General features: G+C 42.0%; 1 protein-coding gene across 1 annotated transcript in view; it reads right to left on the bottom strand.

The window, feature by feature from the left end:
• lrp1bb (low density lipoprotein receptor-related protein 1Bb) overlaps positions 1–14,115 on the bottom strand; it is a 103,263-nt gene that overhangs the window by 79,152 nt on the left and 9,996 nt on the right. The window contains 5 exon segments of the mRNA XM_065005692.1: positions 255–368; positions 1,489–1,608; positions 2,977–3,105; positions 3,713–3,838; positions 8,825–9,017. Coding sequence (XP_064861764.1) covers positions 255–368; positions 1,489–1,608; positions 2,977–3,105; positions 3,713–3,838; positions 8,825–9,017 — 682 coding nt within the window.

Raw genomic sequence — 14,115 nt, 5'->3', positions numbered from 1 at the left:
CTAAACATTAGCTACTACAAATCCGCAAACAGTCGCTAACACTTTGGATGGATAAGGTATAAACAGATAAAGTCAAGTTAACACTGTACATTAAGTTGCTCTTTTACCTGTGTAATAAGACTGTAAATATAGTCTGGATTATGCTGGATGACTGAACCCAAGTGATCCATCAATGGTGATAGCAGGCTACCATGTTTGCAAACTAACACTTTTTTGGATCATCACACACCACACCTTGACAAGGCTTAACTTACTGCAGTTCTTTTCATCTGAGGCATCAGCACAGTCAATGACCTGGTTACACCAGGCTGAGCCGGTGATACAGCTCCCATCTTGGCAGGATGATTCAGACGACACGCACGTGACATCTGAGAGGATAGTGGGAAAGGGAAATTAACACTTCAAAAAGGCCCGATGCTAAATCATCAGGGAGGTAGAGAGCACTTAATAGTGTGAACCAGGTAGATGACTCAGTAGTGTTTATCATCAGGTTCAGGGAGAATATCTAGGATAGGGAGGATGTCAGGGGTATATATATGTGTGTGTGTGTGTGTGTGTGTGTGTGTGTGTGTGTGTGTGTGTGTGTGTGTGAGCGCGCGAATGAGTTCAAAGCAAATAAAAAAAACACGAGTCATCTAAAAACATGATAATTTCAGGATTTATTTATGATCTTTTAGTTTATGGGAAAGCCATTTATGTTCTGTTATTATTAGCCTTACTAATTAACCACTGCACATTAGATACTAAGACATTATCTTTGATAGATCTAGTGAAGAGAAGGGGTTTTCTTGCTCAATTTACTTTGGTCTATTCATTTAGATGCATATAATTACATGTTTTAACAGGGGTATTGTTGATTATTTACCATTAATAACTGAACCGACTGCATGCGTTGAGACACATTACAGCTAGATGTGCCTGATTTCACAGTCCTGGAAAGCTTCATCCATCTTTAGAGAACTGCTGCCTCACAGACTCTCTTAATTGTCTTGTTTCAGGTTTAAAGATCATTAAGTTCCTGCTAAACAGTGCTAGGTTTGTTTTCCTCTGGGCCAACTGCTGAATCACAGCCCCAGAAAAAAATAAAATAAAATAGCAAACATAATAGCTAATTGGATTTTGAATACCACTTGATTTGAATAGCAATTATAAATATTGGAGATTAGGGGCTATCTTTGCATGATTACTTATCATTTTGTAGAAAATGATGACGAAAATGACAACACGAAGAGTGAGCCACTTTAATGATAATTTTCTGAACATGTTGTGCCTAACATCCTCCCCTTCTGTCTCTGAGGAGTGGAATGTATGTGGTATGTGGTATCCTTGGTATGTGATGTTGGTGCTCATTAAAGAGATGGGCTTAGCCCAGTGTGGAGCCTGCAGTGCTGCACACACACACACGCACCCACCCACGTAAGCAGAGAGGGACCTGCCTTCTGAGGTATCAGGATTGACTGGGAGATTAAGCAGTCTATCCATACTCACTGTTACAGAAGGCCTCGTCTGAGTTATCCCCACAGTCATCGACCCCATCGCAAAAACGACTGTTGGCCACACAGCGCTGGTTGTAGCATGCCCTGAAGCCTCTCCTACAAATCCTGTTGTCTGGCGAAATGACAAAACAAAATATGTTCACTTTGAAAGGAAATGCTAATGGTAGTCCTTGGGCTACTGTCACTTTCTTCACATGACGTCTTCTAGACTACAACTGGCAGAGTCCCACACTGTATGTGCTCTAGCCAATTCTTCTACACTCTTAGAAAAAAAGAGGGTCTATCTTGAACCTATAATGGTTCTTCTGCTGTCCCCATAGGATAACCCTTTAAAGAACCCTTTTTGGTTCCAGGTAGAATCATTTTGTTTCCAGGTAGAATACATTTGGGTTCCATGTAGGAACCTTTCCACAGCGGGTTCAAAATGCACCCAAAATAGTTCACCCTGGAACCAAAACATTTTTGCCTATGAGGACAGACGAAGAACCCTTTTGGAACCCTTTTTTCTAGCTGTAATTGGCTAGCAAGCAAGCAAGGGATAAGAACGGTCAGCCAGTATAGCAATAGAACATTTAGAACGAACGACTGGGTCGCGTCCATAGATACAGAACAGAAAGACTCAATGACTGGGTCACATCACCGGCAACCGAACCGATGGAACGAACGACCAGTCAACTTGGGTAGCAACCCTAGATTTGTGTTGGGACTATATCTGGTGGAAGGATGAAATTGTATGAATAAATTCATCAAAATACATTTTTTTCCTAAGAGTGTATGGTTGTCATAACAACAACCATAAATCATAACGACAACCATAAATCAAATTGTATTTGTCACATGCGCCGAATACAACAGCTGTAGACCTTACCGTGAAATGCTTACTTACAAGCCCTTAACCAACAATGCAGTTCAATAAATAGAGTTAAGAAAACATTTACTAAATAAACTAAAGTAAAATATTGACTAAAAACACAATCAAATTACATAACAATAATGAGGCTATATGCAAGGGGTACCGGTACGGAGTCAATGGTTGGTGGTACAGGTTAGTCGAGGTCATTTGTACATGTACTGTAGGTCGGGGTAAAGTGGCTATTCATAGATAATAAACAGCGAGTAGGGGGTGGGGGGGTCAATGTAAATAATCCGGTTGGTCATTTGATTAACTGTTCAGCAGTCTTATAGCTTGGGGGACCGTGTGGTGTTGTCCTGGCACCACACTGCCAGGTCTCTGACCTCCTCCCTATAGGCTGTCTCATCGGTGTCAGTGATCAGGCCATGTTGTAGCCAACCCTGCTATTGTTGTCATGCCATATGGATGGTTACAGCACATAGTATTTGACCAGGCTATCTTGTTAACATGTAGTTAAGTGATAATGCACAAGAAGCCTGTGTTTGGAGGATATATTGGCACAGGTTTTGCTAGGCCTAAGACGAAGTCGAGGGCCTATGACAATATATAGTAAGATCAATTGCTTACCACAATATTGCATTTTCTCATCTGACTTGTCTTTGCAGTGAGCTACTCCATCACACGTGAACTGATAGTTGATGCACTCGCCGTTTCCGCATTCAAACTCTGTGTGGATGTTGCAGGAGGAATTCTCTGCTGTAAAAGTAGATCACTTGTTTAATTAGCTTAGTCAAGTCAAATGTTGATTTATTCTCTCACCATAATGGTTTTAGCTGTGGTCTCAAAGTTTCCAGAAGCTGCACTAAGCTTAGCTGTAAAAGTACCAATATGACCTTGATGTCAAAAGTACATACACTGTACACTGAGTATACAAAACATGACAGACTGACCAGGTGAAAGCTATGATCCCTTATTGATGCCACTTGTTAAATCCACATCAATCAGTGTAGAGGAAGGGGAGGAGATAGGTTAAATAAGGATTTCTAAGCTTGGAGACAATTGAGGCTGTTCTGAGGGCAAAGGTGTGGGGCGGTGCAACTCAATATTAGGATGGTTTTCCTAATGTTTGATATAGTCAGTGTATATTCTCCACCTAAAGTATGTTGTTCAGTTTTTAAAGTAGTACAACTGCCTAAAACGGCCTGTCCTTGCCAGTGAATAAAAGTGTATAGACAATAACTAAAGAGGGAACATTTCTCTCAGATTTTTTTTTTTGTCAATCTGAAAATCTAGATATTTGTTGTGAGAATTGCAAGGTTATTGAATATATGACAGTTTAAAAGGGCAAAACGTCATGGCTTACAAATGCATTTGTTGTCATCTAATAAGACACGTGCTCCCCGACAACTACAGTTGACTCTTCCATCTGGGGTCAACAGACACAGGTCACCACAGCCACCGTTATTGACTCTACACGGGGACAGCTCACCTGCAAAACACACAGCCAACCAGAGATATTATAGACATAACAAGAGACCAACAACAGATGCTATAGACATAACAGAAGACAAAAAGACAAAGTGAGGTTGCAATTATTACAGTATATTGTAACGTCAAAGCCATTCCGAATGTTGAATATCAACTGTTTATAGGAACGTTTAATAATGCTGAGAGACCAATAAACTAAACGTCACCAGTTTATTAAGGGCTAAATCTCAAATAGCATAGAGTTTATTTCAACGCCAACGGTCACAACCCCCAGCTCCCACCAGCCCACCATAAAAGATGCATTAGCTCAGTCAGTGTGACAGGAACAAGCAGGTATGGTCTCATCCTCCCTGATAAAGAAAGAGCAAGGGATGCAGAGAGAAGGGAAACGATAAAGTGCCAGCATCACAAGCGCTCACCGGAGAGATACATGACAAATGAACCATAGCTTTCCTTCCCTTCCCTCAAACCCATTCACGCATCAGTGTCTGTGTAAGGGATGCGTGTGTGTGTGTGTGTGTGTGTGTGTGTGTGTGTGTGTGTGTGTGTGTGTGTGTGTGTGCGTGAGATGACTCAGCAAGCCCCTGGATGTGCTCCTAGAGCCCCCAGGTTCAGGTTGGAGTCATCTGATTACAGAGGGACAAGAAAGACAGACAGACAGGAAGACTAATGAAGATAAGGAGACATTGGAAGAATCTCAATTGCATACACCTTGCGTCCTCTCTCCTCGCCTCCTTCTCAAAACCATTGGATGAGAAAGCCAGGGGTCCCTCCCCCAGAATGGATTTTGAGAAGGAGGCAAGGAGAGGATGCGAGGAGTATGCGATTGAGATTCTACCATTTAATTCACATTTCACAACCAGGAAGTGAAAACTATGGTGAGAACAACAGGGGTCAGTTGGTACATGTGAGAGTGTGACAGTAGCAATCGTGTAGGTACAATCCACGCAGGGATCCCATACATGTACAACAAATGTATGCATTAACTGTACTGTAAGTCACTTTGGATAAAAGTATCTGCTAAGTGGCATTTGAAATAAAGATCAGTATTCTTTCCTTTAACGTTGCAAGGTGTTACTCATCCCTTTGGCAAGACGGAGAGGTCAGAGGGTGATGTCTGCGATCATTTGTGATGATGAAAAAAAGGAGAAGGAAAAGCACCTCTCAGCATCCTCACAGAGGGAGTCAAGCCGTTGGGACGCCCTTAAGTCCTTTTCCCAATGTCCTAGTTCTTACATATGCAACACTTCAGAGCCCTCCTCTTCATCTCAAGGATACATTTTTATTCATTAAGTTGCCAGGTTTAGTTTCTTCCCAGCTAAATAAGACCATCGTAATTTATAAGGAGCCCTGGTAGATAAATACACTGCTGTGACTTGTTTAAGTGGAGAACTATAGCAAAGAGAAGACACCCAAACTAAATTAAACAAACAAATGCAAGTAAATCTATCTAGTCCACATATCTATCAATGACAGCTAAAAACCACCAACAAACATTGTTCACACTAATAGATAAATTCTTCTCTCCCACATGTCCTATTATTCAGCAATTACAGTGCCTTTGGAAAGTATTCAGACCCGATGACTTTTTCCACATTTTATTACATTACAGCCTTATTCTAAAATTGATTAAATAAAACAAAATCCTCAGCAATCTACACACAATACCCTATAATGGCAAAGCGAAAACAGCTTTTTAGAAATTTTATTTACAAACGTATTTAGAAACGTATTTACATAAGTATTCGGCCCCTTTGCTATGAGACTCGAAATTGAGCTCCGGTTCATCCTGTTTCCATTGATCATCCTTGAGATGTTTCTACAAATTGATTGGAGTTCACCTGTGGAAAGTTCAATTGATTGGACATGATTTGGAAAGGCACACACCTGTCTATATAAGGTCAGTTGACAATGCATGTCAAATGAATTGTCCAGAGAGGACCGAGACAGTATTGTGTCAAGGCACAGATCTTGGGAAGGTTACGAAAACATTTCGGGAGCATTGAAGGTCCCCAAGAACACAGTTGCCTCCATCATTCTTAAATGGAAGAAGTTTGGACCCACCAAGACTCTTCCAAGAGCTGGTCGCTCAGCCAAACTGAGCAATCAGGGGAGAAGGGCCTTGGTCAGGTAGGTGACCAAGAACCTGATGGTCACTCTGACAGAACTCCATAGTTCCTCTGTAGAGATGGGAGAACTTTCCAGAAGGACAACCATCTCTGTAGCACTACACCAATCAGGCCTTTATGGTAGAGTGGCCAGACGGAAGCCACTCCTCAGTAAAAGTCACATGACAGCCCTCTTGGAGTTTGCCAAAATGCACCTAAAGACACTCAGACCATGAGAAACAAGATTCTCTGGTCTGACAAAACCAAGATTGAACTCTGGAGGAGCGTCTGGAGGAAACCTGGCACCAGTGGCGGTCAGTGCTGTTTCAGATGAGGGAGGACGATTATTTTTCAAGAAGATGGCCTTATTTATTTTACAGCATATTGGATGACTGTCATTCACATTCCATTCACCCAGATAAATGTAACAGCAATAGGTTTAGGTTGCTACGTAATACTCAAATTTTCCATATACCCATCATGAGGTTGCTACAACCTATCCTATGAATGAAAGTTTACAATGTAGGTGCACACAGGTCGAGAGACAAATTTGATGTGACAGCCAGTGACACATGGACAGACAGAGACATTCAATAGCGCCTTGCACACTCTTGCCTGCATTTAGTTGATAGTGGGTTTAATCATTAGTTGCAAACAAGATATATCGTACAAATATCCCTGTTTTCTTCCATTTGCTTCCGTTTAAGAAATGTTTTTTTAACAAAATCAATAGAATGAATAGACCTGTAAACACAGTTCACAGTTTCATAGCAGCCATGTTGTATTCCTTCTCGCATCTCCATTATGCGCTCCCCTCCTTTCACCTCTTCCCTTGCTTGTGGACTTCAATGCACAACATATCAGCTGTATGTGACCAGGCGAGAAAACCTTTCCAAACCAAACCGCTACACACAGCCTACATCGTTGTCACCATATTAGCTAAAGTAACATCATAGTCAGCATAGCTAATAGTATTAACGGGTTAGTAAACACGCTACTATAATGCAGTAACGTTACAGTGTACGCAGTTACTTTGGCGGGCCCCGGTGGCAATAAATTAGTAAAACCAAAAGCTTACCTTGACATGGAAGAGTTCCAGTGTTCGATAGCCATAGTCAGCTAGCTAACATAGCATCCCTCTGTTTGAGCAGGTTGTTTCAGTAGGCTAAACTAGCTAGCTGCATTTGCTAGCTAAGTAAGTGAAATGGAAAAAAAATTATGACAAAATCTCTCTCTTTCTCTCTTGCTTCTCCTTCATTTAGGAAGAAATTAATTTGCTCAAAACGGTTCAATTTTTTTCTTTCTCTCTCTGAGTCAACTACTCACCATGTTTTGCACTGTAGTGCTAGCTAGCTGTAGCTTATTCTTTCAGTACTAGATCCATTCTCTGATCATTTGATTGGGTGGACAACATGTCAGTTCATGCTGCAAGAGCTCTGATAGGTTGGAGAACTTCCGGACGATGTCCTCCAACCTTTCATAATTACTGTGCAAGTCTATGGAAAGGGTGGCGCAGTGGTCTAAGGCACTGCATCGCAGTGCTAGCTGTGCCACTAGAGAACCTGATTTGAATCCAGTTCTCTGTTGCAGCCATCCACGACTGGGAGACCCATGGGGAGGTGCACTATTGGCCCAACATTGTCCGGGTTAGGGCAGGGTTTGGCTGGCAGGGATTTTCCTGTCCCATCGCACACTAGCGACTCCAGTGGTGGGCCGGGCGCAATGATGTACACTGACACGGTCGCTAAGTGTACGGTGCTTCCTCCAACACATTGGTACGGCTGGCTTCCGGGTTAAGCTCTCGACCTTCGCCTCTCCTGAGTCTGTACGGCAGTTTCAGAGATGGGACAGGACTGTAACTATCAATTGGATACGGATGGAAGCTAGCTGTCCTCTGGCTACACCATGATGCTACCCTACTGTGCTGTTGAGGATACTGACCTTCTTTGCAAAATAGTGTGTTTTAATAAATTATTTGGTGACGTGATTATATTTAGTATAGTTTTATCTAAAAAGGATAACTTTTAAATGTTTTAAAATTTATAAAATTGTGAAACTCACTGAGGATGGTCCTCCTCTGAGGAGGAGCCTCCACTTCCTCACACCATCACTACGTTGAAGAATGGTGGTGGCAGCATCATGCTGTGGGGATGTTTTTCAGTGGCAGGGACTGGGAGACGAGTCAGGATCGAGGCAAAGATGAACAGAGAAAAGTCAAGAGAGAACCTTGATGAAAACCTGCTCCAGAGCACTCAGGACCTCAGACTGGGGCAAAGGTTCACCTTCCAACAGGACAACAACCCTAAGCACACAGCCAAGACAAAACAGGATTGGCTTCGGGACAAGTTTCTGAAGGTTCTTGAACCCAATCTCACATATCTGGAGAGACCTGAAAATAGCTGTGCAGCGACACTCCCCATCCAACTGACAGAGATTGAGAGGATATGCAGAGAAGAATGGGAGAAACTCCCCAAATACAGGTATGCCAAGCTTGTAGCGTCATACCTATGAAGACTCGATGCCAAAGGTGCTTCAACCAAGGATTGACTAAAGGGTCTGAATACTAATCTAAATGTGCTATTTCAGTTTTATATTTTTTTAAAATAAATTACCAAAAATTTCTAAAAACCTGTTTTTGCTTTGTCATTAAGGGATATTGTGTGTAGATTGGTGAGAAAAAAACAAACAATTGAATCAATTTTAAAATAGGCTGTAACGTAACAAAATGCGAAAAAAGTCAAGGGTTCTGAACACTTTCCAAAGGCACTGTATATACGTGTATGCACAGCACAGGCTTCCACACACTCACACATACAAATAAAACATTCACAAACAGTCTCTTTCTCTTTGAGATAAGTAATTCCAGGGAGAATACTCACAGCTGTTGGTGTCGTTTGCTACAGCAATGATTCCCATGGGCTGGTGGGGGATGTCTGATCGCAGTACCTTTGTTTCTCCACCTGTGTACTTGTTGGATCTCAGCACGGCTCTGCGAGCCCAGTCTGACCAAAAGATAAACTCCCCATAAATAGCCAGGCCAAAGAACATTCCTGGTCCTGACTTCACAATGACCTGTAAGTTACAAAGCAGTTACATCAGTTAAAGCATTCAGAACTTGGCAGCCATCAAATGCTATGTTATATGTCTACAGTGCCAATATAAAGCCATAGCTAAACCCTCTACCTCCTTGTAGTCTACTTAAACACATTATATGATTTTCAAAGACTTCATATCTGTTACTTCTAAACATCAAATGCTTTTGTTTGATTTTGTTTGAAAAACAGATTGCACTAGGAAATTAATCACTGCATCATCAACCCCTGTACAGAAAAGCACACACACACACACCCCTCCCCGAGGTTAGTGCTTAACCCAGATGTTGGCATAGTAAATGACAGTCTCGTGGAGAGGGAGGCAGGCATACATCAGACAGACTGCTCCCTTCGGGAGTCTCACTCTGCTTTCCTACAGCTCTGTAGTCTCAGCCATTAGTGGGACACGCTTGTAACCATCACATTAGTCCTGCTACCATACAGGGATTAATAGGACAGGTGTTGATTAAAGGAGCCCAACGTGTTACAGGGAAAACAACTGGCCATCAGGAGAGTGAGAGAGAAACGACAAGGCCGCCAGAAGGATTTTGACAGAACTTATTGACAATAAATTAAATTAGAGAGGACGCTAGTTTTGTACACAAGGTCTAAATACTACTGTGTTCCAAATCTCTTAGAATCTAATTAAAGTACAGTACCAGTCAAAAGTTTAAACACCTACCCATTCAAGGGTTTTTCTTTATTTTTACTATTTTCTACATTGTAGAATAATAGTGAAGATGTCAAAACTATGAAATAACAGGACTCCCCAATTTGTAAGTCGCTCTGGATAAGAGCGTCTGCTAAATGACTTAAATGTAAATGTTAAATGTCCCGGGTGGTGCAGTGGTCTAGGGCACTGCATCGCAGTTCTAGCTGTGCCACCAGAGACTGGGTTCGCGCCCAGGCTCTGTTGCAGCCGGCCGCACCTCACAATTGGCCTAGCGTGGTCCGAGTTAGGGAGGGTTTGGCTGGTAGGGATATTCTTGTCTCATCGCACACTAGCGACATCTGTGGCGGGCCGGGCGCAGTGCGCGCTAACCAGGTCGCCAGGTGCACGGGGTGTTTCCTCCGACACATTGGTGCGGCTGGCTTGCGGGTTGGAGGCACGCTGTGTTAAGAAGCAGTGCGGCTTGGTTGGGTTGTGTTTCTGAGGACGCATGGCTTTCAACCATGTAGCAATGAGACAAGATAGTAACTACTAACAATTGGATACCACGAAATTGGAGAGAAAAGGGGGTAAAAATTCACACAAAAAAACAACAACAAAAAAAAAAACTATGAAATAACACATATGGAATCATGTACTAACCAAAAAGGGGTTAAACAAATATTTTACATTTCAGATTCTTCAAAGTAGCCAGCTTCATGAAGTAGTCATCTGGAATGCATTTCAATGAATGTGTGCTTTGTTAAAAGTACATTTGTGGAATTTCTTTCCTTCTTAATACGTTTGAGACAATCAGTTGTGTTGTGACAAGGTAGGGGTGGTATACAGAAGATAACCCTATTTGGTAAAAGACCAAATCCATATTATGGCAAGATAACCTCAAATAAGCAAAGAGAAATGACAGTCCATAAATACTTTAAGACATGAAGATCAGTCAATACGGAACATTTTCATCAAGTGTTATTGCAAAAAACAATCAAGCGCTATGATGAAACTGGTTCTCATGAAGACCGACAAAGGAAAGGAATTACCTCTGGTGCAGAGGATAAGTTCATTAGAGTTAATTGCACCTCAGATTGCAGCCCAAATAAATGCTTCACAGAGTTCAAGTAACAGACACATCTCAAAATAAACTGTTCAAAGGAAACAACGTGAGTCAGGGCTTCATGGTCGAATTGCAGCAAAGAAACCACTACTAAAGGACACCAATTAGAAGAAGAGACTTGCGCCAAAAAACACGAGAAGCCCGGTGTCACGCCCTGACCTTAGAGAGCCTTTTTATTTCTCTATTTGGATAGGTCAGGGTGTGATTAGGCTGGGCATTCTAGTTTTTCGTTTTCTATGTTGGCCTGGCATGGCTCCCAATCAGAGGCAGCTGTCCCACCTGTTAGGCAGCCTTTTCCCACCTGTTGTTTGTGGGATCTTGTTTTTGTGTAGCTGCCTGTGAGCAGCACAGAACGTCACGTTTAGTTTTTCTTCTGTTTTGTTTGGTGAGTTTCTTATTTATTAAACATGTGGAATTCTACGCACGCTGCGCCTTGGTCCAATCATTCAAACGATCGTGACACATGGACATTAGACTGTGGAAATCTGTCCTATGGTCTGATGAGACAAATCTGAGATTTTTGGTTCCAACCGCTGTGTCTTTGTGAAACGCAGAGTAGGTGAAAGAATGATATCTGCATGTGTGGTTCCCACCATGATGCATGGTGGAGGAGTTGTGATGGTGTGGGGGGTGCATTGCTGGTAACATGGTCTGTGATTTATTTAGAATTCAAGGCACACTTAAGCAGTATGACAACCACAGCATTCTGCAGTGATACGCCATCCCATCTGGTTTGCCCTTAGTGGGACTATCATTTGTTTTTCAAAAGGACGATGACCGAGCACACCGCCAGGCTGTGTAAGGGCTATTTGATTAAGGAGAGTAATGGAGTGCTGCATCAGATGATCTGGCCTCCACAATCACCCGACCTCAACCCAATTGAGATGGTTTGGGATGAGTTGAATCACAGAGTGAAGGAAAAGCAGCAAAACACGTGCTCAGCATATGTAGGAACTCCTTCAAAACTGCTGGAAAATCTGGAATCTGTTTGAGGGAATGCCAAGAGTGTGCAAAGCTGTCATCAAGGCAAAGGGTGGCTACTTTAAAATATCTAAAATATATTTGGATTTGTTTAACACTTTTTTGGTTACTACATGATTCCATATGTGTTATTTCATAGTTTTGATGTCTTCACATTATTATACAATGTAGAAAATAGTTTTAAAAAACTTGAATGACTAGTTGTGTCCAAACTTTTGACGGGTACTGTATATGTATGTTCTGAGTATATTGAACATAACAGCGTAAGTACTATATTACTTGCAAAACTCATATATCTAAGCTCTCAATAATGTTTATAAGTATGTCAATTTATATGAAACCCCACCTCTTTCAGGAATACCTAGGATAGGATAAAGTAATCCTTCTCACCCCCCCCCCCTTAAAAGATTTAGATGCACTATTGTAAAGTGGCTGTTCCACTGGATGTCTTAAGGTGAACGCACCAATTTGTAAGTCGCTCTGGATAAGAGCGTCTGCTAAATGACTTAAATGTAAATGTATATATGAAACGTCACACAATTTAGTAATGTCTGATTAAATTCATGTTTGGGGGGGCAGGTAGCCTAGTGGTTAGAGCGTTGGGCCAGTGACTGAAAGGTTGCTGGATTGAATCCCCAGGCTGACAAGGTAAACATCTGTCATTCTGCCCATGAACAAGGCAGTTAGCCCACTGTTATCCAGTACACCGTCATTGCAAATAAGAATTTATTCTTAACTGACTTGCCTAGTTAAAAAAAGGTTACATTTTAAATTGAAACATCACATTCTTCAAAAGCAATTAAATTCAGAAACTTTTCATTATTTTGGGATTTGGGATGGTCATAAATCTTGAAAATCATATTCAGTGATCATATAGCCACATGCTTACCACCCTTGACTACCAGTTCTTAATTAGTATTCAGTCTCTTCACACCTAAAAGGTTGTCTTTTCACTGCCTGAATGTGTTAACATCTTATCCCCATCACATACTCAAGCGGGCTCTCTAGGCTTTCGTCAGCATGGGTAATGACACAACAGCTCCACTTAAAATGCCACAGTGGAGTGTGGAGGGCAAGTGGGCCTTTAGAGCTCACTGCTGTACTCTGTGTTCATCTCATGTCTGTCAGAGCAGAAGGGGGGAAAGGGGTGTCACACAGTCACAGTGTTAGGCTGTCAGGCTGTAATGACACTCCCAGATCACTGGGCTGGAGGAGCCATACAGTACAACTCTGCACCACCCTGCCCCCATACCGCCCCGCATCGCCTCCACACCATCACACATAATGGCAGGAAGCTCTCCCTCTCCCTCCCTCCCACCACTGCTCTGTTGATAATCCGTTAGCTCTGCTTAATTTTCACATTCTAATTGGGACAGTGACGGGCACTCCCCCACAGGGCTCTTCTGTGTGAGCTTTCATTAGCAGGAGAAAGACTACAGGCGGGGAACGCGGGAACCCAAAGGATGTGACTTTTGTGATGCACAACCCTGCTTTTGCAAACATATGGGTAACAAATTGAGATGGGTCAAGGTCCTCAGTCACATAGATCTTGTCAAGCACAAATTTAAACCGTCGGCAAAGAGGAGAGCCAAATTATAATGTAATCCCTTACATGCTGGGGATACATATCCTGGATGTTCACCACTATGCATATATATTATGCATGGCACCTCTCACGGATAAATTTAGCCCGACCCTCTTTCTGAGCTCCTTTACTTTTGAAGGGAAATGACTTCTATAATTAAGTAAACGATTCACTCTGTCTTTTGAGATATAATATATGAAAAGAATGCTGAGAGGTATTACAGAAGCTGTCCATTTGTATTATGACTAAAATGCCATCAGGCTCAACAGGAATGGGAGATAATGTAACGGGTATAAAATTAGTCCCATCTCAGTTTAAGGGGACATAATACTTTGACATTTCAGCAGAGAATCATTGCCTTTGTGTCTACCATGTTTCAAATATAATTTCTCTCCTCCATAGAAAGCTACGGCCCATGACAACGTCCGAACACATGTTGGTTCAACAAGAAGTAATTGCCTTTTTGAACTGCCTATACTTTTGGTCCTTCGTGAGATTCAATCAATACGTCTAAATTCTGTGGTCTTTTCTACAGACCAAGTCAAACAAGCTGCAGCATGTCATGCATGATAAGAGGGGACATTCATTAGAATGTGTTAATAAAATGCCACGATGTCATTCATTGTATGACTTAAGTTCAGCACTTACGGCTGCTTTCCAGGACACAGATTAAACCTAGTCCTGGACTAAAAAGCATGCTTAATCTCCATTAAAAGTGCATCGTAATCCAGCCCATG

The sequence above is a fragment of the Oncorhynchus nerka genome, linkage group LG3 (genome assembly GCF_034236695.1).
Source record: "Oncorhynchus nerka isolate Pitt River linkage group LG3, Oner_Uvic_2.0, whole genome shotgun sequence".
NCBI classification, from domain to species: Eukaryota; Metazoa; Chordata; class Actinopteri; order Salmoniformes; family Salmonidae; genus Oncorhynchus; species Oncorhynchus nerka.
This window is presented reverse-complemented; position numbering and strand designations above follow the sequence as displayed.